The sequence below is a fragment of the Rhinolophus hipposideros genome (genome assembly GCF_964194185.1).
Source record: "Rhinolophus hipposideros genome assembly, chromosome: 9".
Taxonomy (NCBI): domain Eukaryota; kingdom Metazoa; phylum Chordata; class Mammalia; order Chiroptera; family Rhinolophidae; genus Rhinolophus; species Rhinolophus hipposideros.
The window spans coordinates 60,485,145-60,507,915 of record NC_138055.1 but is presented as its reverse complement, the minus strand read 5'-3'; the positions used below and the strand labels follow the sequence as shown (position 1 = coordinate 60,507,915).

The 22,771-nt window shown below is 31.0% G+C and overlaps 1 protein-coding gene across 6 annotated transcripts in view; it reads right to left on the bottom strand.

The window, feature by feature from the left end:
* The window catches only part of USP15 (ubiquitin specific peptidase 15), a 115,186-nt gene that overhangs the window by 53,305 nt on the left and 39,110 nt on the right, over window positions 1-22,771 (bottom strand). For 4 of the 6 annotated variants that reach the window (XR_013993942.1, XR_013993943.1, XM_081058416.1 and 1 more), the window contains exons 4-6: window positions 20,397-20,523; window positions 11,873-12,018; window positions 7,819-7,880 (exon numbers count right to left, since the gene is read on the bottom strand). Coding sequence is in view for 4 of the 6 variants with exons in the window: in XM_081058416.1 (XP_080914542.1) it covers window positions 7,819-7,880; window positions 11,873-12,018; window positions 20,397-20,523 (335 nt within the window). In the remaining 2 variants the exon portion in view is untranslated. Of the gene's footprint in view, window positions 1-7,818; window positions 7,881-11,872; window positions 12,019-20,396; window positions 20,524-21,193; window positions 21,290-22,771 lie in introns of those variants that run through there. The other 2 variants (XM_081058418.1, XM_081058419.1) reach the window with 2 other exon arrangements.

The following is a 22,771-nucleotide window of genomic DNA, read 5'->3' as shown; positions in this document are numbered from 1 at the left end:
TATAAAAATTCAAAATGTCTTTAAAAATGACAACAAATTACGGATTTTAGAATATTACCCTAGATTAATGACTCATTTCCATTTCAAATTGAAGAAGTGTTATTAATTTAAACTATATGAATATGATTGAATGACAAGTAAATAAGACTCTTGAGCCATCCTCTCAATTTCCACAAACCAAAATCTCTCAATTCCCAACCTCCAGTACTTCCACAAGGTTAAAACTGGTAACAAATTTGTATACTTTCATAGAAACTTTAAGAGTGCATTTTCTTTGAACTATACTTCTTTTAGTACCAAACTGTCATAACTGCATCTACTGTTTCAAATCAGCAGAGACTATCATGCTTATAAATACTTTAAAAGCCTCAATAGAACTTTTGTTAAAATGAAAACAATGTGTGGATAAGTTTCCTAATATGTATTTCAATAATTTTCAATCAAATAGGTCTATCGACCATTTCTAAATCTATATAGTTAATCTTGCAATTATATATGAAAATTAGACTTAATTACTCTCCAAAATATTCTAAAGAAGTATATGGTAAGTTTCTCTACCTGCATTGAAACAGGTACAATATTGAAACAGATCGTATAAACAAAACAAAAATAAAATATTGCAGTCACCTAGATGTTTATTGTTTATCCTAACCACAAATAGTATGCAATGGTTTTATTTATAAAGTACTCCCTCTCTCCAAGTAGAGTAGTCTGGGACACAGTGCTGTAAAAATACTAATATGGCACTAGATTACGTTTATACTTAGTGCTTCAGTCACCAATTTGGAATTCTTTTCATCAGAACAACACAGATGGCAGAGGGACAACGTATGAGTAAGAACTACTGGCTTAGTTTTCCATTTGGTTTTTTCAGCCTCTCATGCATTATCTGGTTGATTTTGGTTTCTTCTATGGTTGTTTTTTAGCCCATGAAAACTGCCTCTTCAAAATCATTGATGACCCTTAACTTTTTTCAGATACTTAATTACAAGTTTTTGCCAATATTTTTGAGCAATTAATGAAAATGTCTAAATTAAGTCAACTTCTCATGCTACTCTCACAAGAGGAATTTTTATTTATTTCAGAAAAATAGCAAAATTTGGAACTTTTCATTTCGACAATGTTAATAATCTCTAAGGCATTCTTTGAAATAACTATACCTAAAATAAAACCATACAGAGAAAAAAATAATAGCACAATTTAGTTAAAATTTAATAAAGCTCAGTTAGAAGCTGTAGCTAAGGAATAAGGTGTTAACATTAAGAAATTTCTGGAAAGTTAAGGGATCATCAATCTATTGATTACGTTTTTCCTCTCTTTAGGGATCTCCAGGCTTCTACAAGTATTGTCTTTCAAAATAATTTTTTAGAAATACAAGAGTGAACTAGTCACATATGTCCAACTGAATAGACTATTGACCTGATGCCAACATCTTTGGAAAATAAATGGTTACATTTAACAGAATAGAAAAATTTAGGAGTTAAAACTTTTCTAAGATATCATTAGAATAGATAGTGTTTTTGAGAACTTGTAGATACTTAAAAACTAGATTACATATGAAAAGTTCTGAAAAAAACTAAGCACTTGAGTAGTTTTAAAATATAACATACATATAAAAATTTCAAATTATATGTTGATATCTAGCAGAAAAATCCAGATAGAAAACTTTTGAGTATTTTTTTAGGTAAGTTTTTAGATTTCTAATATAGATTTTGGGTTGTTTTAGGGTACATACATTTTTATGACTACAGGACTACATGTTATAAACAAAATTATATTTTACCCTTAATGTTTTGTTTTAATACTTAGTATTTCTTCTCAATCAAGTAGTTCAAAAATTTATTTTTCAGCAGAGGCTATATGGTCTCAGTTCTGATCAAAATGGGCCCCGTACAATTTTAGGACTTCAGAGCACTTAGTTCCTCTGTTTTCAGTGGTATAGAAAAGTCAGGCAATTAAAATACTAACATGCTTTCTCTTACTGAACATATGCCTACTGTAGAGTATTCTGACATTTTGTTGCTCATAAGTAAAACCTAAAATGCAGATTCCTGGGCCCATCACCAAGATTTATATAATGCTGGTCTTTGGTGAGGACCCAGGAAGCTGCTGCTGATGGTGGTTCACATAGTACATATGTATCAACAAACACTGCCTACAGAATTTCTCAAGTGTGAACCTTAGGGTGTACCAACATCATTAGAATCATCTGTGAGATTATAAGAAATGCAAATTCATGAGCTCCACCCAGATATATTGAATCAGAAACTCCTGGGATAGATCTAGGAAACCATGTTTTAACAAACTCAGCAGGTGATTCTTTTATCACCATGTTAAATGTAGCTTTTAATGATTTTTCCTTGACTTTTGATGCTCTGTATGGAAACTGTTATGGGCTAAGCAGTATGAGCAGCCAACAGTTCCCAGGTTAGGGATATTTATTGGAACTAGCATCTCCATACCATGTTGAGGAGAAGGGGTTGGTCTCCTGACAGATATGACGGCAATTTTGAGCACATAAAACAGGCTATTCTGTATCTTAATACCTTGAAGTTTCTTTCTTGAGGGCCTAAAATTACATGCCTTCTGCTGGAGTTGAATCTGTCTAAGTTAATGTGTGCTCTTAATGTAACTTCAATGAATACACAGAATTCATTGTTTTTTTTTTTTTTTTTAAGCTGGCATTCATCCAGAAAAAAAAAATCCGCATCCTTACTTCAACTATATAACAGCAAGTGACAATTTCTAAAACTTATTTTTCTTTTCCAATCTGTACTCCTATTTTCCTCCACTGTAAGTTCTTTCTCTATGTTCTTAAATATTTTTATATAATATGTTGTTTTAAATCTACATAAATGGCACTGAATTAAAATCTCATTTTGTGTTTACTTTTTCTCTCAACTGTATATTTTAAAGCTTATCCAGTTTTAAAGATCTCATCATTGTTACTTCTACTTGCTGCACTGGTATCCACAGTATACCACCATTCATTTTCTTATTCACTCTATCCACTGTGATAGAGATTTAGCTAAACTGCCTCCAAGTCTGCACTACCACTTCCACAAGCAATTCAGCTACCTTCAGGGACCTGTGTAAAAATTCCAGAGTGCTGGATCAGAGGGTTTAAGCATTCCCGAATTAATTAAACACTAACTAGAGAATGGTGCTACTAGTTTACACTCCCACCACTGTCTATGAGACTTTTCTTACATATTCCCTCCAAACATTTCATATTGGCAATCTTTTAAATTTGTGTCATTCTGATGGCTGTTAGGTTTTACCTCATGCTTTAATTTTTCTGGTTACTAGTGAGTTTGTATATACCCTCATCTACCTGTTAGCACTTGGGATTCCCCTTACTTAAACTGCCTATTCACATCTTTTGTTTATTTTTTAAAAGCTTTTTGTTTCTGTACATTTATAGCAGTTCTTTATACAATGTAGGTATTATTCGCTTGTAGGTTTTAGATTTTCCAAAACTGACATCTGACTTTTAATTTTGTGTACCTTTAACAGAAATACTTAATTTTGATGTAATCAAATCCTTTAATTTTTCACATTACGTTCTATGATCTCTAAGACATAGATGTTCTCCAAAATTTCTTATTAGCTTTAAAGCTTTACATTCTTAACTTGGGTCTTTACTCCTGGACTCTGTCTATATACATAATGTATACGGTACTGATTCTGCTTTCTTTTTCTCCAGTTCTAACAAAATCTAAGCACCTATCTGCTTTAAGCAATCTGTTTCTCATTGACTAGTTGGTCAACTTACCAAGTTCACATAGATACATAAGTGTTTCTGAGCTCACTAGTTTATTCCAGTCTATTTGCCTTTCTTTGCCAGCATCATACTGTTTTTATCACTATAGCTTTGTACTATCTCTCACTATCTAGTAGGTCCAGTGCTTCTTGCTTGTCAAAATTGACTTAGCTAATCCTGGATCTTGATTACTGTATCTTAATTTTAGAATGAGTTTGTGAAGTTTCTAAAAAAAAAATTTAAAAAAAGAATAGAATTTTGAATAGGAGGCACTGACATGACAGATTTAGAGAAAGAGGCATTACTAGGTTAAGGCATATAGTACATGATAAATCTTAAGACATATAGTACAGGTTTTCGAAAGTAATCTGTTCTGGAAAACCGGTCCAGTTCTGAAATGTTAGAAAACAGAGGCACGGTTTCCCCATAGAAAGTAATGCAAAATGAATTAATCCGTTCCAGACCTTTAAAATCAATCCCTAAAACTGCAAATTTAGCATGAAATTTATTATCTAATGATACCATAGATCCAAAAAATTTACGGTGCTCGTAACCTGATATGTTCGTCAACGGAGACATTAGAAAACCGAGGTACCACTGTAGATGATAATTTTTTGCCTTTTAATAAAGTTATAATTTTTTTCTATGAAGGTTTGATGCATTTCTAATTAGGTTAATTTTTGTTATGCTATTTTTTAAGTATGTTACTAATGGTAATTAGGAAGGGTCAGGAATCTTTGGCTCACAAGCCAAAGCCAGTGTGCCACGTTTTTGTAAAAACAGTTTTACTGGAACACAGCCACAACCACTTGTTGACATAATGTCTATGAGTGCTTTCAAGCTATATCAGCATAGTTGTAGTTGAATCAGAGGCCATATGGCGCATAAAGCTGAAAATATTTATTATCTGGTCCTTTATAAAAAGATTGCTGACCTGTGTATAGAAAACACTTATTAATTTTAAAAAATTAACCTTACATTGGAGAATCTTGCTAAATTTTCTCAGTTCTAGCAGTCTGCTGATTGTTTCTGGATTTTATGTAGATGACTATATCCTATGCAAATAGTGACTTTTATTTCCTTTGTTTAACTTGCAATCTTACTTGTTTTGTGTCCAAAAATTACTCAAATATGTTTACTACAGAGATCAGGTATATAGACTATCAAGTTAGAAGAACTTCCTTTTATTCTTAGTTTTCTAAGAATATTTCCATATACAGATGCTAATTTCAAAAAAAACAATTTTTTTTGTATTCTAATAAAATGCCATTTGGCAATTTATATATTGTTGTATGGTATTTCTCACATTTTATAGTGAATGGATACTTAACTTTTCATGCTTTAATATTTAGGTTCTCTATTAAACTGGTTGATTCAATGAAGAATGGGACTCTTAATTGTACTTCTCTGAAACCCTAGTGTAGTACCTTCATTAACCAATATTTATTGCATGTGTATAGTGTGTTACCTATTACATAAGAAATTGTGTTTTCTCTTACAGAAGCAAGTACTACAATTGTTTAAGTAAATAAAAATGGTATTGTGCTAGCAGATAGCGAAGATAATAAAATGAAATATATAACTAGTTCTATCAGGTGAAACCAATAATTTAAAATAGACAAGATTTCTCTATATTTGAACTCATGGTACTTTTATAGTAAATCATAACGAATTTTGTGATCTCAAAATTATTTAAAGATATTAACAAGTGTATTACAATCTAAAGATAAACTAGAAAAAAACAATAGTTCTGATCAAAAGACTAAATGTGAATATTCACAAAGAAATTATTCCTAAAAATTTCATCAATTAAATGTACATAATTCTATCATGTGCTTTTACAATCTTAGTATATTAAGTTCTACCCTAATATAATTGCATTATATCCAATTAAGTAGAGTAAAAATAGAATTAATGTACTTATGCATGTTCTCATGAAATTTAAATGAAAAAACTTCACACAAGATGTAAAGGATAGAGAGCCATTCATTAAAGGTGCATTTTAGTTTTGAAGAAAATTAAATGCCAGGCCATTCTCTTTTATTTGCTAGGTTAGCAATTACAAAATTATTATTGATTTAAGAATTATTATTTTAAGCATTTCAAAATATAGGTCCGCAATTTCTTATTTAGAAAATTTGAAATTTCAAAAGCCTTGAACTTAAAACTTTTTTTCACAATTCATTTGAGAGCAAGCTAACGTGAACTGATATGAGGCTATTTATAGTCCTTATTTATCCTATTTAGTGCAAATATTTGCTGAATATTAATGTGTTTGATTATGACAGTCCCCCTGGACTCTACTGAAATATAATAGGTGGCATATGTACTTATATGACTTTTCAAAGGTTTGAAAAGTATGAATATTGAAATATAACTAGCCCTAAGTGTTTTTGATAATGGATGTGGATATGGTAATTCTAAAATCATTAAAAATATTTTTTCCCATTTTGTATGTTGCCTTTTCACTATGCTGATTGTTTCTTTTACTGTGCAAAATCTTTTTAGTTTGATGTAATCCCATTTGTCTATTACTGCTTTTGTTGCTTGTACTTTTGCTGTTATATTCCAGAAATCACCACCTACTAGTATGTCATGAAGCTTTCCCCCTAAGATTTCTTTTAGAAATTTTATAGATTCATGTTGTATTTTTAAATCTTTAAGCCAAATATCTGATAATGAGTTAATAGCCAGAATATATAAGGAACTCCTACAATTCAATAGCAAAAAAACCCCCCAAAAAACAGATTAAAAAATGGGCCTATGAACTTGAATAGACATTTCTCCAAAGAGCAAATGGTCAACAGGTATATGAAAAGATGCTCAACATCAGTAATAACTGGGGAAATGCAAATCAAAACCATGAGATACCATCTCACACCTGTTAGGATGGCAATTATCAAAAGAACAAAATATAACAAGTGCTAGCAAGAATGTGGAAAAATTGGAACCCTTGTATACTGTTGGTGAAAATATAAAATGATGCAGCCGCTATAGAAACAGTACGAAGGTTCCTAAAAAATTAAAACTAGAACTACTATATGATCCAGAATTCTCTCCTATGTCCAAATGAACCAAAATCAGTTATCTTGAAAAGATATCTGCACTCTCATGTTCACTGCAGTACAATTCACAATAGCCAAGATATGGAAACAACCTAAATGTCCAACAATGAATGAATGAATAAAGAAAATGTGGCATATACATAGAATGGAATATTATTCAACATTAAAAAAGAAGGAAATCCCCATGTGTGCTAACATGGGATAAACCTGGGGGATATTATGCTCGGTCAAACAAGCCAGTCACAGAAGGACAAGTATTGCATGATTCTATGATATATGAAGCATCTAAATTAGTCAAACTCATAGAAACAGGGAGTAAAATTGCGGTTGCTGGAGAAAGGAAGAAATGGGGGAATTACTGTTCAACAGGAATAAAGTTTCAGTTATACAAGATGAATAAATTCTAGATATCAGCTGTACAACAATGTGCCTGTACTTAACAATGCTGTGTTGAGAACTTAAAAATTGGTTAAGAGGATAGATCTCATGTTAAGTGTTCTTACCACAATTAAAAGAAAAAGTTTAAAAGATGTCTAATTCTTTCATCCCTCACTTACTTTCAAAAGCGATTCTTATACTCCTCTAATTCTACTTATGATTTTATATTCTAAAACATTCATTTTAATAAAAATATTACTTTCATATCAGAACTATTCTGTTAAAGAACATTTTTAACATACTTGAAAAATATCACAAACAAGATTGAAGAAAAATTTAACAAAACATTTAAGAGTGATTTAACTGTATTAGACAATGTTAACATAATATTTATAACATTTATACTGTACCTCATTTGGAGATTTAAATTTGAAGCATTTTTAGTAATAGCATCTTAAGTGCAAATTTTGGTAACTTCTATACTGAGATTAAAATTTAAAGCTGTATACATGTGCAACATACAATTACATTCTTCTATTATTCTGGATTTCCTTATCTCAAATCAAAGGCTTCAAACCCATGCAATAACCCATAAAAAGTGGGAGCACTTACTTAGGAGTAGAAGGACCCCTTGGCCATGTTCCGTCTTCATTTTTCTGTTCTATCACTAACACCTGCAAATATGACACAATAAAAGAGGGTTTTTCTTAACCCTGACGTTAAAATAGTTTTAGAATATTAGCTGAATTCACTAATAAACTAAAGTAACCCTGTGATTAATTAAAGGACACAGCAGACAAGGTGAAAAGGTATTTGCATTTTGATTCCAAAGCTGGGCAAAGGAGACAAAAATATAAGTGAAATGTAAGAAGTAAGCAATTAATAGTCAGAGGAATGTAAACTATGAAGAAAATCATTGATTTTATGACTTTAATTGGAAGAAAATTTAAACCAAGTAGGTAGAATATAAATTCTTTGAATTTAGGGAGTGAACTTTCTATTTCTCTTCTATTTGTAGCTTGTAACTTAGTACTGAGCAAAAACAAAAATAGATGCTCATTAAATTGCTGTAGTTGTTATTAAACATACTGATGTATGATCTTAGCTAACTAACTACCATGTAAGTATTGAGGAACAGTGACATAGACAATTCCAACTTACACATTATACATTGTGTGGGGCCTTGAAATTTGTCTTTATTTACTATTAACATGTAAATTATAGAAATTTTTAATACATAAATGACAGAACCACATTTATGAGAATCAGAGTGAAGGTCCCTATTGCAGTATGGTTAAGGTAGACTAAAATTACTTCTAATAAATGAAAAGTACTGGCTAAGGCAGAGATATACTTGATTCTAAAACATCCTGGAATCCTCCCTCATATTTTCCAGTATAAAAAAGCCTTCCTTCTAGTTTTTGCTATGTGTGAGTCTGTGCAAAGAAAAACTAAGCAAAAACAATTAAACTAGCAAAAGAAATATGTGATAATCTCAACAAGTTATATAATACTAAATGTCCATGGGAAAACTATAATATAGAAAATAAGCCCTGAAGTAAATTCAAGGTATTGCAAACTTGAACACATTCTACCTATTCAGTCTCATTAAGTTTTTTAAAGTTGCACTTTTGTAACCTACTGTACAAACTCTTGGTAATACACTTTTGTGGACTGTACGTTTCAGACCATTTATAAACTGGCATTTGGATCCTAACCATGTGAAATGTAAGCCTGTTTCAGAATACATACAACAAACAATAAAATATTGGTAAAAAAATTCATGAAACCATGTTCCTGAAAAAGTATGCTAATTAAAATATTAAAGATGTCTCTAAAAACTTGTATTTCCTACATTCAGAAAAACATACGCGAACATATGAAGTACCATATAAGTAAGTACTACACTGTGTACCTACCATCCGGATCCCTCCCTGATCATTCCTCTCCCTGCCTGCCACACACAACCAGCATACTCAATTTTCTGATATTCTGATATAGTTATATATTTATATATTTTTACAGACTTACAAAATTCAATTTAGTGATTTTTAACTCTTGCAGAAAGTTTTCCTTTATTGTAACTCATAACTATACAGATATCAAATACAAATTACATATACAAATATCTAGTCATTTAGAGGACTTAGATCACTTATAAAAGATTTTAGCTATAGAAAATTTCAAAGTTATGGATTTAATATCACTGTTTATGGTTTGTTTTTTAAAGGAAGGTCCTAAAACAAAAGTAAGAATCAAGTAATTTAAAATTTAACCATATCTTAATTCCTAATAGTATTTGTACTTAAAATTCCCTGCTTTTACAATCACAGATATTAATGTTGAAAGCCATCATAAATGTTAAAATTCACTCCTTTATTCAACTGTATAATTCTCTGAAGAAAATTTTGCTATTTAAAACCTTAACTCAAAATGAAAATATTTTTAGAAAAGTTTCAAAATTTAATTAAATTGAATACACGAGAAAGGGGGGGGAGGAGAGAGAGAGAGAGAGAGAGAGAGAGAGAGAGAGAGAGAGAAAGACCACTCAATGTAGGAGGCATTCTCTTCAATATATATCTGTTTCATTTCATAATAAAAATACTTTCAATTTTAGTAAAAAAGAAAAAAATTAAGTCTAGGATAGTATTTAGTTTATTTATCATTAGAAAACAAATATTACAATATCTGGATAATTTAATAAACATTTTTGGAAACATTCCTATTTCAAAAGATCAAATGTCCTTAAGGATATTTAATCTCATTCTTCTTAAAATGATTTATGCTATCATTTGCAATCAGGTAAATGCATTCCTATCAAGAACATCGAATTATTTAAATTCTCTAAGACTCAGTTTTCTAAAGTACATGATGGAAAAAATAATAGCCATTACATAGGATCAAGCATTGAAAAGAGTTAAAGAAATAATACTACATATTTCGAATTGTATTACTGGAGCTACCTCAAGGCTTGCTGGATGGTAATCAAGAACAGAAGTGTATGTCTCTCTGCAGACAGAAAGAGGGAGCTGGCTGGTTAGGGAAGGGTGTGTTGACTAACAGTAGAGTTCCAAGTTCCTCACTCCAGCTTCAATCAGGTAACTCTCCTTTTAATTGTAATACATGTTAGATTTTGTAAGATTTCACTTAAGAACATAATGGCTAAAGTAAATGTGAAAATCACTGTTTTTATAGCCTATTACAACACTTGACATATAGTAGGTATTTACTAAAACTTAATTTCCCTCTGTTCCTCTAAATTTTTTAATAACTTTGATCATATTATTGATGTCAATAGTAATATTTTAAATAGAACAAAACAAAACAAAAATTTTCATATATTGGAGCACCAGGCTCTGTTAGGTACTAAAAATAAAACCAAAAAATATACAATGGAAAGTCTAACCAAAATAAGCATCTCATAGTCTAAGTGGAGAGTGCAATATATAAATAACTAAAGTACATCATAAATGATACAAAAGACGTATATAAATCATGATGGAAGTTAAAGGAGTAACTTTTTCTCTAACGTACAAAAATCTTGCACTTCAAATGGATATTGAGAAAAACAGATCAGAAACGGCTGAAGAGATGTGATATCTGAGTTGGAATCTGAAGGATGAGTAATCTGATCTGGTTAGACTACATGATAGGATGGAATGGTTAGTTTGAATATTTTGATGTTCAAAAGGACTTTTTGCTGGATGGATGCAGGAATTGGGAAGAAGGGTACAACAGGCAGATGAAACAATATATAGGAAAGCAAAGGAGTCTAGATAGCACAGTATGCTTAGGGCACTATAAGCTCTTCAGTTTGGTTTTGTTAAAAGTGTAAATCACAAAGCAAAGATAATCTAAAGATGACGGAAGATTGACAAAAGATCAAACCATGACTTGGATGCTGTGTTAAAGGTGCCTGGACTTTATTCTGTAATTGTTAAAGAGCCAGGAAAGGTTGATGAAAACGAAGTAAGTTTTTCATTTTAGGAAGAGTATTGACAGAAATATGGAAGATTGAGAGTGGGCTGGAGGAAGACGGATCTGTTCAGAGACTACTGAAAGACAAAGGCTGAGAATGGCATAGAGATTAATTTAAGAAATATTTAGAAAGTGGGATTAGAAGGACTTGCTGACTATGTCTAAATGTCATCATTTCTCAACACTTCATTTCTTTGAATTAGATCATAAAGAAAGACTGAACTGGGGGTTGATACCTTTTAGCAGGAGCTGGTAAATTACAGTTTGCTTAGCTCAATGACTGGTTTTATAAAGTTTGTTGGAACATAGCCATTTCCATTTGTCTACATATCTTTTATGGCTACTTTCGTGCTACTACAATGGGAGAATTGTAGTTGTGAAAGAGACCATACAGATGGCTGAGTCAAAAACACTTACTGTATGATCCTTTACACAGAGTTTGCTGACCTATCTTCTCAGCTGTTTTCATGACGGAAAATAATTTTTTTTAAGAAGTAGATTATTTTCAAGCTCAAGGAGGGAAACAGAATTTATAGCTAATGACCAGCAGGGATAGGGAAGAGATGAGTTGGAAAGACGAAGCCAGAGCCAGTAGAACTCATTATAGATTGGCAGCATAACCACATTTGTGACTCCAGAAATGTTTATGTATGGTATCCTTAAAATAAACAGTATTGTTAAACAATACCTGTCCTTGGTATAAACCAGCATCCTGAATGGTGCTGTCTGGTTTATTCAGTGGTTCAAATGTATTACTCATGTATTTGTTCCATAATCTGGTCTCCTTTTCATCTGGAATATTGAAGATTTTTCTTATTTCCTTTTCAATTGTATCTAGATTTAAGGAGAAAAAAATGTAAATATAATAAATATTTTAAAATATACCACATACAACTAAGTGCTCACCAGCATATACGCTAAATTTTACATACTGATATAATAGCAAAAACAGATGAACAAATATGTAAGAAATATATAAAAAGCAATAAAGAAGGTTTTTAAGACCAGGAGTGTTTTCAGGAACAAAATGGAATTATAACTCTGACAGATTACTTAGGGAAATTGAGGCCTCAAAAGGTAAAGGAGTTCAATCATATAACCCTAAAGTATAATTTACATCCTATAGGATAAACTAAGTTTTTACACATTATAAAATAAACATATTTTCTGATGATATGTAGGAGTTAGCAATTAAAGTATGATTCAGAGATGCTACAAATAGAAAATATTTTAAATTATAACTTAACCAATTTAAGAACATTTAGATTAAACTGAATACAATTTATTGTTTCAACAGCTAACTAAAAATTAAATAGACTATATGGACACAAATGAAAGGAAAATGCTTTCTTTGAAGGGAAGTCTGTATTGCTCAAGACGTCTTGTTTTTAAAGTAAAGCCATATATTTTCCTTGCTTCTAAATCAATTATATGGGTGGAAGAAGTCTTTTTTTTTTTTAACTTGAGCAGCTTAAACTGCTATAAAATAAGACACAGGAGTACATACGTATTTGAGAGTACAAATACAATTAAGCTTCAGTACCGTAGTTAAATGAATCTTTAAAATTTTTAAACATTATAAAGAGAAATTAGAAAATACTACTAAAATTATTAAATTCTGGTCAATGACTCTAACTTAGACTCAAGAAAATTGTAATTCAAATATTTAATGACATTAAGAATTACACAATATTTCTAAATTTGTGAATACTTGGTTAATTTTGGAAAAAACATTTACAAAATACTGAACCTAGTATCACATGCCCTCTGGAGAAATATAAAAACCCCCATGCCTATTCTACATAATTATATATAGTCCAATAACACTGTTTATGTTCTACTTATAACCTAATGTTCTTTAATAGTCTCGTAGTCAATGAGATTTTGATTAAGGCATTAAATTAGTAGTAAATCTTACAGTGTATCTCAAAACTTAAAGTAAATTACCCAGAATATTTAAATAATTACATAAAATCAATCATCTGACAGTACTGCTTCCTATTTTTTTTTTGGTGGGGGGTTACTTTTTTTCTTTTTGTTTTTTTTTATTGAAGTGTAGATGGATATGGAAAATGCACAAGTCATCAGTATATCAAGATAAATTTCCAAAGTGGACACATCATGTAACCAGCACCCAGATCAAGAAACAGAACATTATGTAGGAAGGAAGGTAGGGGAAGAAGCCAAGGAAGGGAGGGGATTTTAGTCTACTAAAAATAAATAATTCTTGCTCATTGCAAAAATTCAGAAAATACAAATACAAATAAAATGTTTACCTAAATATAAGTATTCTTAACATTTTGATACTTCTTCTTCCAGACACTTTTCTATTAATACAGATATTTATATACATAATATAAGCATACAAACACATATGGGAATTTCCTCTTTACTGAGTTTTACAAAATACTCATGTATAGGCAGGAGAAAAGAGTAATGTAAAGACCTGAAGGTATTTGGCATGTTTAAGAACAGCATAGTGCACCAATGTGTCTGAAGTAGAAAAAGCAAGGTAAAAATGAGACCACAAAGGTACTCATGTAGGATCATATAGAATCTTATAAGCTATGAAAGTATGCATATTATCTAAGAAGGGAAGCTACTGAGGAGTTCTGAGCAGAGAAGTGGCATGATCTAATTGACATTTTAAATGTTCACTTTTGCTACTAGTAAAGAACAAACTGCAGGATGTCAAAGGTGGGAGACTAGGCTACTGCAGCAATCCAAACCAAGGTGATACTGGTGGTTGCAGTGGAACCAATGTTAAGTGGTCAGACTGAGAACAGATTCTGAAGGAATTGCTAAGAAGCTATGCTGCTAGATTATAAGCAGGGTGAGAAATAAAAGAGAATCAGAATGATACCAAGGTTTTTGGCCTGAGCAATTGGAAGAATGCAAATGGTGATTACTTATATGGAGAAGAATGACAGTAGCAGGTTTTGGGGGAAAGGAGAGAGTTTAGTTTCATAAATGTTGTTTGTTATCTTGAGATTCTTATTAGATACAAGTGAAAATATGGAATGGTTAACACTGGAATTAAAGGAGAGATTTGGATAGAAGATATAAAAGTTAAAGACATCAATATGCAGAAAGTATTCAAAGCCAGGGGACTACAGGAAGTCACAAAGAAAAAGAGAGGAGATCCAAGGACTAAGCATGGATGTTTTGAGATCAGGAATATAAAGAAGAATTTACAAAGAACTCTGAGAAGAGGTAGATAGCAAGAACTTTTACACTGGAAGACATGTGAAGAGAAAGTATTTCTAGGTGGAAAAGTGAATAAAATGTTAATTTTTTCCTTGCAGATTAAGAAAATGGAAGACTTCAATGTTACCACTGGATTTGTCAATATAGCAGTAACCAGAGACCATCACAGAAGCAGTGCCAAGGGAATGTAGGCTTGAATGTCTGATGCAGTGGGCTCAAGAGAAAATGGCAGCAGAGAAAGCGGAAGTCAGAAAACAGGATGCTCAGATTGAGATTTGGCAAGTGCTGTTATAGATAATGACAGTCTCTGGGAACTGGTGGCTGAGGTTGGGTGCAGCTCAGGATCACTGGAGTTGAGAATACCACGGCATCGAGAGCATGCATATATTTTTCCATATATTAATCAGACTCCATTAAGCAGTTAATGAAAAGCATACAGAGATAGAAAAATATTAATACAGATAATAGAAATAAAATTGTTGTGACAAAAATCTTTAGTAGGAACATTTGATAATAAAATTAAGCAGTTCTATTAATAAATTTATAAACATAAAGCATTTTCCAAGAAGTTTTATTACAAAAATAATTTTTTAGTGTTATCCTTAAAGAAAAAGTAAAACCAAATTTTGTCTTTCGCATTGGAACATGTTCAATACCCAAATATATCAATTTGGGAAGAAAAATATTCAAAGGCAAAGTATTTGGGTTGTAAATGTGGTAAATTATTTAGATCCTGCCTATAGCTACTATCATTTTTATTATAAATCAATGTAGGTAGTATTAGCCAAAAAAGTAAGACATTATTAATTTGGTAAAAAAAGAAAACAGATACTTCTATTTCTCACTTCTATTTATAATTCATATAGCTATATTTCATGTACATACTAGCTATTTTGATAATCATTTAATCAGCAGTTTTCAAAAGACCACAAGGAAAACATATACATCCCACATTTCCTTTCTTTTTATCTAAATTTTTTATTGTTTAGAATTCACTTATTTTAGAAGAATAAAATCAGCTCAATTAATATTTGCACAGATTGTGTAAGGAAGCAATTAAGATATGAGACTGGTATGAAATCCCTGGTTACGGAGTTAAAATACTGGCTCTATCACTTGGTATCGCAGCTTTATCACCTATAAGAGAGGATATAGAGTTGTTGAGATTTAAATAAGAAAATTTCTGTAACGTGCCTAAAACATAGTAGTCAATAACTGCTAACTACTGTAACTATAACCGTTAAATTTCTAAAATTCCTGACGTTTAATTTTAATTTTTCCAAACTTTGCTTAGAAAGCAAACTTGCTCTAATATAGACTTTCTAACTTTTAAAACTAAGACTTACAGGAAGAAACTGTGACCTAGTATGCACATACACATATGATATTTTCTACTGTAATATTTTCTATTTCATCCTCTTTACTCTTAAAACTGATTAATGACTAACAAAGTACAGACAACACAGTTTGAAAACACAGCTCTAACAAAATAAAAAACTTTAATTGTACAAAAATTTAATTTTAAGGCATATAACCAGTGTACGTAGCATTTAAACTATACAACATTAAAAGAAATTGAAGAAGACAAAAGACATGCCATGTTCATGGATCGGAAGAATCAGCACAGTTAAAATGGCCATATTACCCAAAGCAATATACAGATTTAATGCAATCCCCATCAAAATCCCAATGGCATTCTTTAAAAAATAGAACAAAAAATTATCAGATTTATATGGAATCACAAAAGACCCCAAATAAACAAGAAATCCAAGAAAAAAAAGAACAAGGCCAGAGGTATCACACTCCTTGACTTCAATTTATACTACAAAGTGACAATAGTCAAAATATTCAATGTGTGGTATCAGCAAAAAAACAGATAACACTTACGATGGGAATAGAATTGAAAACCCAGAAATAAACTCACATATATGGGATCAGATAATTTTTGACAAGGAGCCAAAAACATACAATGGAGAAAAGAAAGCCTCTTCAATAAATGGTGCCGAGAAAATTGTAAAGCCAGTTGAAAAAGAATGAAACTAGACGCTATCAGTCAACATATACCAAAATTAACTCAAAATGGATCAAAGATCTAAATATAAGACCTGAAACAATGAACTGCACAGAAGAAAGCATAGGTACTAAACTTATGAACCTTGGGATCGGAGAAGATTTTATGGTTTTGACCTCAAAGGCAAGGGAAGCAAAAGTAAAAATAAATGATACCAAACTAAAAAGCTGCTCCACAGCAAAAAAAAAAAAAAAAAAAAAAAAAAATCAACAAAACAAAGAAGCAAACGGAATGGGAGATTTTTGCAAACAAAACCTCTGATAAGGGCTAGCTAATACGCAAAATATATAAAGAACTCATACAATTCAAAAACAAAAAAAAACAATTCAATTAAAAAATGGGCAGAGGGCAGGAACAGACATTTCTCCCAAGACAAACAAATGGTCCACAGATGTATGAAAAAATGCTCAACTGCACTAGCTATTACTGAAATACAAATCAAAACCACACTGAATACCACCTCATACCTGTTAGAATGGCTATTATCAACAAGACAAGTAATAACAAGTGTTGGAGAGACTATGGAGAAAAAGGAACCCTCATACACTGCTGGTGGGAATGTAAACTGGTATAGCCACCATGGCAAACAGTATGGAGATTCCTCAAAAAAATTAAAAATAGAATTACTATACAACCCAGCAATTCCTCTCCTGGGTATCTACCCCAAAATTCTGAAAACATTTATCTATAAAGATGTATGCACCCCTATATTCATTGCAGTATTATTCCCGATGGCCAAGACATAGAAACAACCAAAGTTTCCTTCGATTGATGATTAGATAAAGAAGATGTGGTATATACACATAATGGAATATTACTCGGTCATAAGAAAAGATGAAATACTACCATTTGTGACAACATGGATGGATTTGGATATTACCATGCTAAGCGAAATAAGTCAGACAGAAAAAGTCGAGAATCATATCACTTCATCATATGTGGATATAAAACTGAAAGCAACAAACAAGACAAACAAACAAAACCTCAGAGATACAGACAACAGTTTAGTGGTTACCAGAGGGAAAGTGGGGAGGGAGGTGGTAAAAGAGGGAAAAGGGAGCCAAATATATACTGATGGAAGGAGAACTGACTCTGGGTGGTGAACACACAATGCAATGTATAGATGATGTATTATAAAAATGTATACTTGAAAGCTTATATAAACTTAGTAACCATTGTCACCCCAATAAATTAAAATATGTTGATTAAAATTTATGCTAATCATAAACTTTTTGAAGCAGAGATTCTTTACAAATTACGTAACACCTTGATAAATTCTTACTTAGAACTTAATGTGAGAACTCCATAATGCTCATTTCAAATTCAGAAATTAAACCAATTGCTGATCTTCCTTTGAGTTTTAAACTACTATTTAGTGAACTAATGTTCCAAAATAAGATTTCTGATTGACTCATATTTATATATAATTTTCCTGTAGAAATGAGGTAAAGAGAGAAAATATTAAACTTTAAAAATAAGTAAACAACATTATCTGTATCAAGTATTTTAAGAGGTAGCTTCTCATTTATATTCCAGTTGGCTGAACATTTCAGAGACTAGTATCAGAAATAATTTCAATAGACTATCCTTGTTGGACAGATGTATAGATTCTTATTGTGCACATTTTAATATCATGACTAATATAATTTTATATACAGTAGTCGCCCCTTATCTGCGGTTTTGCTTTCTGTAGTTTCAGTTACCCGCAGTGAATTGCAGTTTGAAATACTAAATGGAAAATTCCAGAAATATGCAATTCATGAATTTTAAGTTGCAAGTGTTCTGAGTAGTGCGATGAAAACTCGTGTTGTCCGATCTGTCCTTTCTGGGATGTGAATCATCCCTTTGTCCAGCACATCCACGCTGTATATGCTGCCGGCCTGTTACTCACTTAGTAGCTGCCTTGGTTATCAGATTAACTGTTCCTGTATTGCAGTGCTCATGTTCAAGTAACCCTTACTGTACTTAATAACGGCTCTGAAGTACAAGAGTAAGATGCTGGCAAGTTGGACACACCAAAGAGGAGCCATAAAGTACTTCCTTTAAGTGAAAAGGTAAACACAGTACAATAAAATATTTTGAGAGAGACCACATTCACATAACTTTTATTACAGTATATTGTTATAATTGTTCCATTTTATTATTAGTTATTGTTGTTAATACCTTACTGAGCCTAACTGATAAATTAAACTTCACCACAGGTATGTGTATGTAGGAAAAAACACTACAGTATATACAGAGTATATACCGTGTTTCCCAGAAAATAAGACTGGGTCTTATACTGTATTTCCCCAAAAATAAGACCAGGTCTTATATTACTTTTTGATCCAAAAGACACGAGGGCTTATTTTCAGGAGATGTCTTATTTTTTTCATGTACAACAATCTACATTTATTCAAGTACAGTCATGTCGTCTTCTGGAACATCGTCATAATGTACTGAATGCATTCATCTGGCTGACAATCTTAGCTGGGGATTTTTGGGGTAAGTCTTACGTTTAGGGAAACATGGTATACAGGCTTTGGTACTATCTGTGGTTTCAGGTATCCACTCAGGGGTCTTGGAACATATGACCCACTGACAAGGGGACACTACTGTATTATATTGAAAACTTTCAGTTTTTAGTATGTAGAAATGTTTCATTTTCCTGAATATGCTCCACAAATCTCGAAGTTCAAAAGTTAAGTAATCTATTCATAATAATATTCTTATAATGGTATTTATATATGGAATTCCTAATATTTTAAGCATTCATTTGAGAAAGATGACTGAGTTGACTGAAGTTACATCATCTCTAACTTAATGTTCTAGCTAAATAAAGAGGGTGAAAATAAAAAATTCATGTATAACATTTTATTTGGTGAAAACATTAGGATTAACAAAGCACTGAGTACTGAAGAATGGTACTATTTTATGAAAAACGTAGGTTAAAAGTATTTTCCTGCTGTGAAATGGGTAAGTGGTGAAAGTCTAATGACTTATTAAATTCAGAGATACTTTTATTTACTTTTAATCAAAGTATATTTAATGATCCATTTCAACAAGGAAAGCTATATAATGGCATAATTCATAAATGTGCTAATCACTCTTCCTTGCTGAGTTCTGTGTTGTCATGTCCTTCTCAATTGTCCACTTACATTTTCCAACAAGATCAAATTATTACTATTGATCTTGTTTTCCCATAACTTTATTTGAAAATAACTACCTTTTATAATTTTTATTTTAAGCTGTTTTTATAAAAAAGAACTGTAATTTTGTTATTAAATTTCTAATCATTTATTTAAAAAATCTTTTATTCAATATGTTCTGGATCTTAAATTAAAATGGAATGAAAAGATTTACATATATTTTAATGTACATTTGCATGTGCAAATATAGGAATATATATGTAAATATGTAGACACATAAATAGAAAAAGGGAGTTAAGTACACTTATATTTGAGACTATTAATTCCCTAATTTACTCATTAAAAAAACACACAATGTGTCATAATAATGCTAAGCCTGACAGCTACCTAGACTGTATTTAGAATCCAAAGAATGAACTAAAAGAAAAGGGAAATAAACAATTGTCACTTTCCACGCTAAGAAGGGGAAACATTATTATTACTACATTACCTGACAAAGTTTTATTTAAGCAAGTTTTTATTTAAAGTTCTACTTTATATTAATGTTACATACAAAATATACATTTTTCAAATGCTAAACTAAAACAACTTTTTAAAAATGGCACAAATATTAAAGTCATCTAATAATGTAGATTTGCAAACAATAAATAATTCAACTCTATGCTAAAATATATTACATTGAGCTTGGAAATCTATGTTTAAGTATAAACCCTTAAAACGGTTATCATTCTAGCAGCATATAACAAATAGAATTATAATTAAATTTCTAATAGCAATGGCTTAACAAAGAGAGGGTCTTGCATTACCTATCGTGTCGGCTTTGCTAAATCTTCGAGTTACAACATTGTTCATGTTTCCATTTTCACAGAGCTTCAATTCTGTGAGATATACTTCTACTTTGCAGTGCTTTACAAACATACCCTGTTCAACCACCTAAAAATCAAAACAAATCAATGTCAGCTATAGCTCAATATATTTCACCATCTCTACTAGAATATATTCCTCTAAAAAAGCTTTAGGAAAAAACACAGATCTCCAATGAAAAACAACAACTATTAAAATCTATCAACATAAAATAAAAGTTATTGGACATTTGAAAAAGCAAGAAACATTTTTGGAAAATTTATTATTTAACACATTATAAATAATCATAATATTAAACACTAACAGACAGTTTGGAAAGGTATTCTACTGATCTGTGAAGATACTTAAGTACATAATGAATACATTCAGTATATATGACAAGAAAGTTTACTCAAAATGTAAATACAGCTCTGATTAAAGATAGACATACTTATAGCTTTTAGTACTTGATCTCAAGCAGAAAACCCTTAAAAATTGTTTTACACAATTTCAGTTAGCAACAGCTATAATATCACTCTGTACATTAAAATAAATATTTTAAAGTAACACCAAATTACTGCTGCCAAAGTATTCAGCTATGCCTTGTAACTGATATGTTAGTTTTCCACCCTAAGATGACTTTGTATGACCTTTACATGCGCACTTAGTAATTCTATGCAACAAATGAAAAAGAAAAAACCCTGCTAAACATGCAAGCAACAAAGCAGAAAAAGAGAAAATATGTATGTAGTCGGGTCACCTTTTTAATAAGTATATTTCCTTTTGATCTTCTAAAGGTTAACTGTAGGATTTCAGTCATGAATACTGTTGCTGAAAATAGTAATCAGCCTGATATGTGATACATTAGACAAATATGGCAAAAGGGAGGGCTCCAAATAACTGCTGTACTCACAAGCTTAGCATCAGTTTAGCAAGGGACTTAAACATTTCTCTTTCACTTGTAGGGAATTGTTTTAGTTCAAAAAATTCAAATGTAGTTTATCTAGCATTGAATGTGCAACCCAACACTAATTTCTATGACACTTTCTTTCTAGTGCACATTCTTCCACTGCATTTCTGCAACAGCCTGTCACCATTCCTCCCATTGATTAACTTAATTGATTTTCAAACTAACATATAAATTGTCTCTTAACAATATTCTGTTTTACCTTTTATGCTTATTTACTTTGAGGTTAAGAATGTAGCAAAATATACCATATCATTTAATTTTATAAGATTGCTTGTAGCTATATTTGAGTAGAAAAATTAGGAATCAAATGTTTTTGTCAATCATAATTTTCTGCTCTGGGACTCAATATCTGAATAAGAATTCTAAAATATTATATTAAGATAGCTACTAATCACTGATGAGTTGCTATAACTGAACTAGCTACAGGCCTCATTTTTATGGGGGGGAAATGGAATGACCAACAATAGATCAGGTAATGGGATAAAAAAACAAGATAAAATAACAAAAAAATATGAAAATTCCTCACTGTGATTTATATTGAGATATTTTCTAAATAAGCGTAATTTGTTTTTTTTTAAAGACAATTTTCGTAACATTAACAGTTATTTACCTAGAAAGAACCTGGTGATTTAAATGTCAGGAAGTCATTGTAAACAATGAAAGCAAAACATCAAGATTATTTCAAAGTCCACACTTTACTGGGACTCAGAATTCTTCTCATCATTTTTCCTTCTCTCTAACAATATCGTACCATTGCTAAAACCCTCATCATCACTACTTAGAATACTATTAATATATTTATAAGATATTTTACTACTTCCAAGAGTAGTGTATTAAAAAGCTGTTCTTTTAAAGACAGTATGTTTGTCCTCCAACTATTTTTATCTGAAAGAACCGTATATATGAATGATTAAAGCTTGACTATAATAGCACCAGAACAGAGAAAAATATGTATTACTGTTATTCTGGTTGTATGTAAATTATTTGTTATATAGTCACCTACATTCATTAAAAATGTTTGCACTGAAAATAATCATTTAAAATGATGGCTATAAAAACTGTCACTGGAAGATACAGGCTTATAAAAAACAGTACAAAGTCATACTTACCTAATTATTATAATCATTAAAATATACATTTGAAACAAGACTGGAAGGTGAATATTCAGAAATAGTAATGTTTCTTTCAGATTTAGAGTTCATAGTTAAAATGTTTTTTTGTAAGTGAAGTATAATGTTGTTATATTATTCATCAATAAGGAGTGAGCACAAGATGAAATCTGGCTCCTTATTCAAAATTTAAGACTCATGGCTATATAAAAATATTTCCATTAATTCCAAGCCATGTTGAAGGTAAAGTCTCTTTACT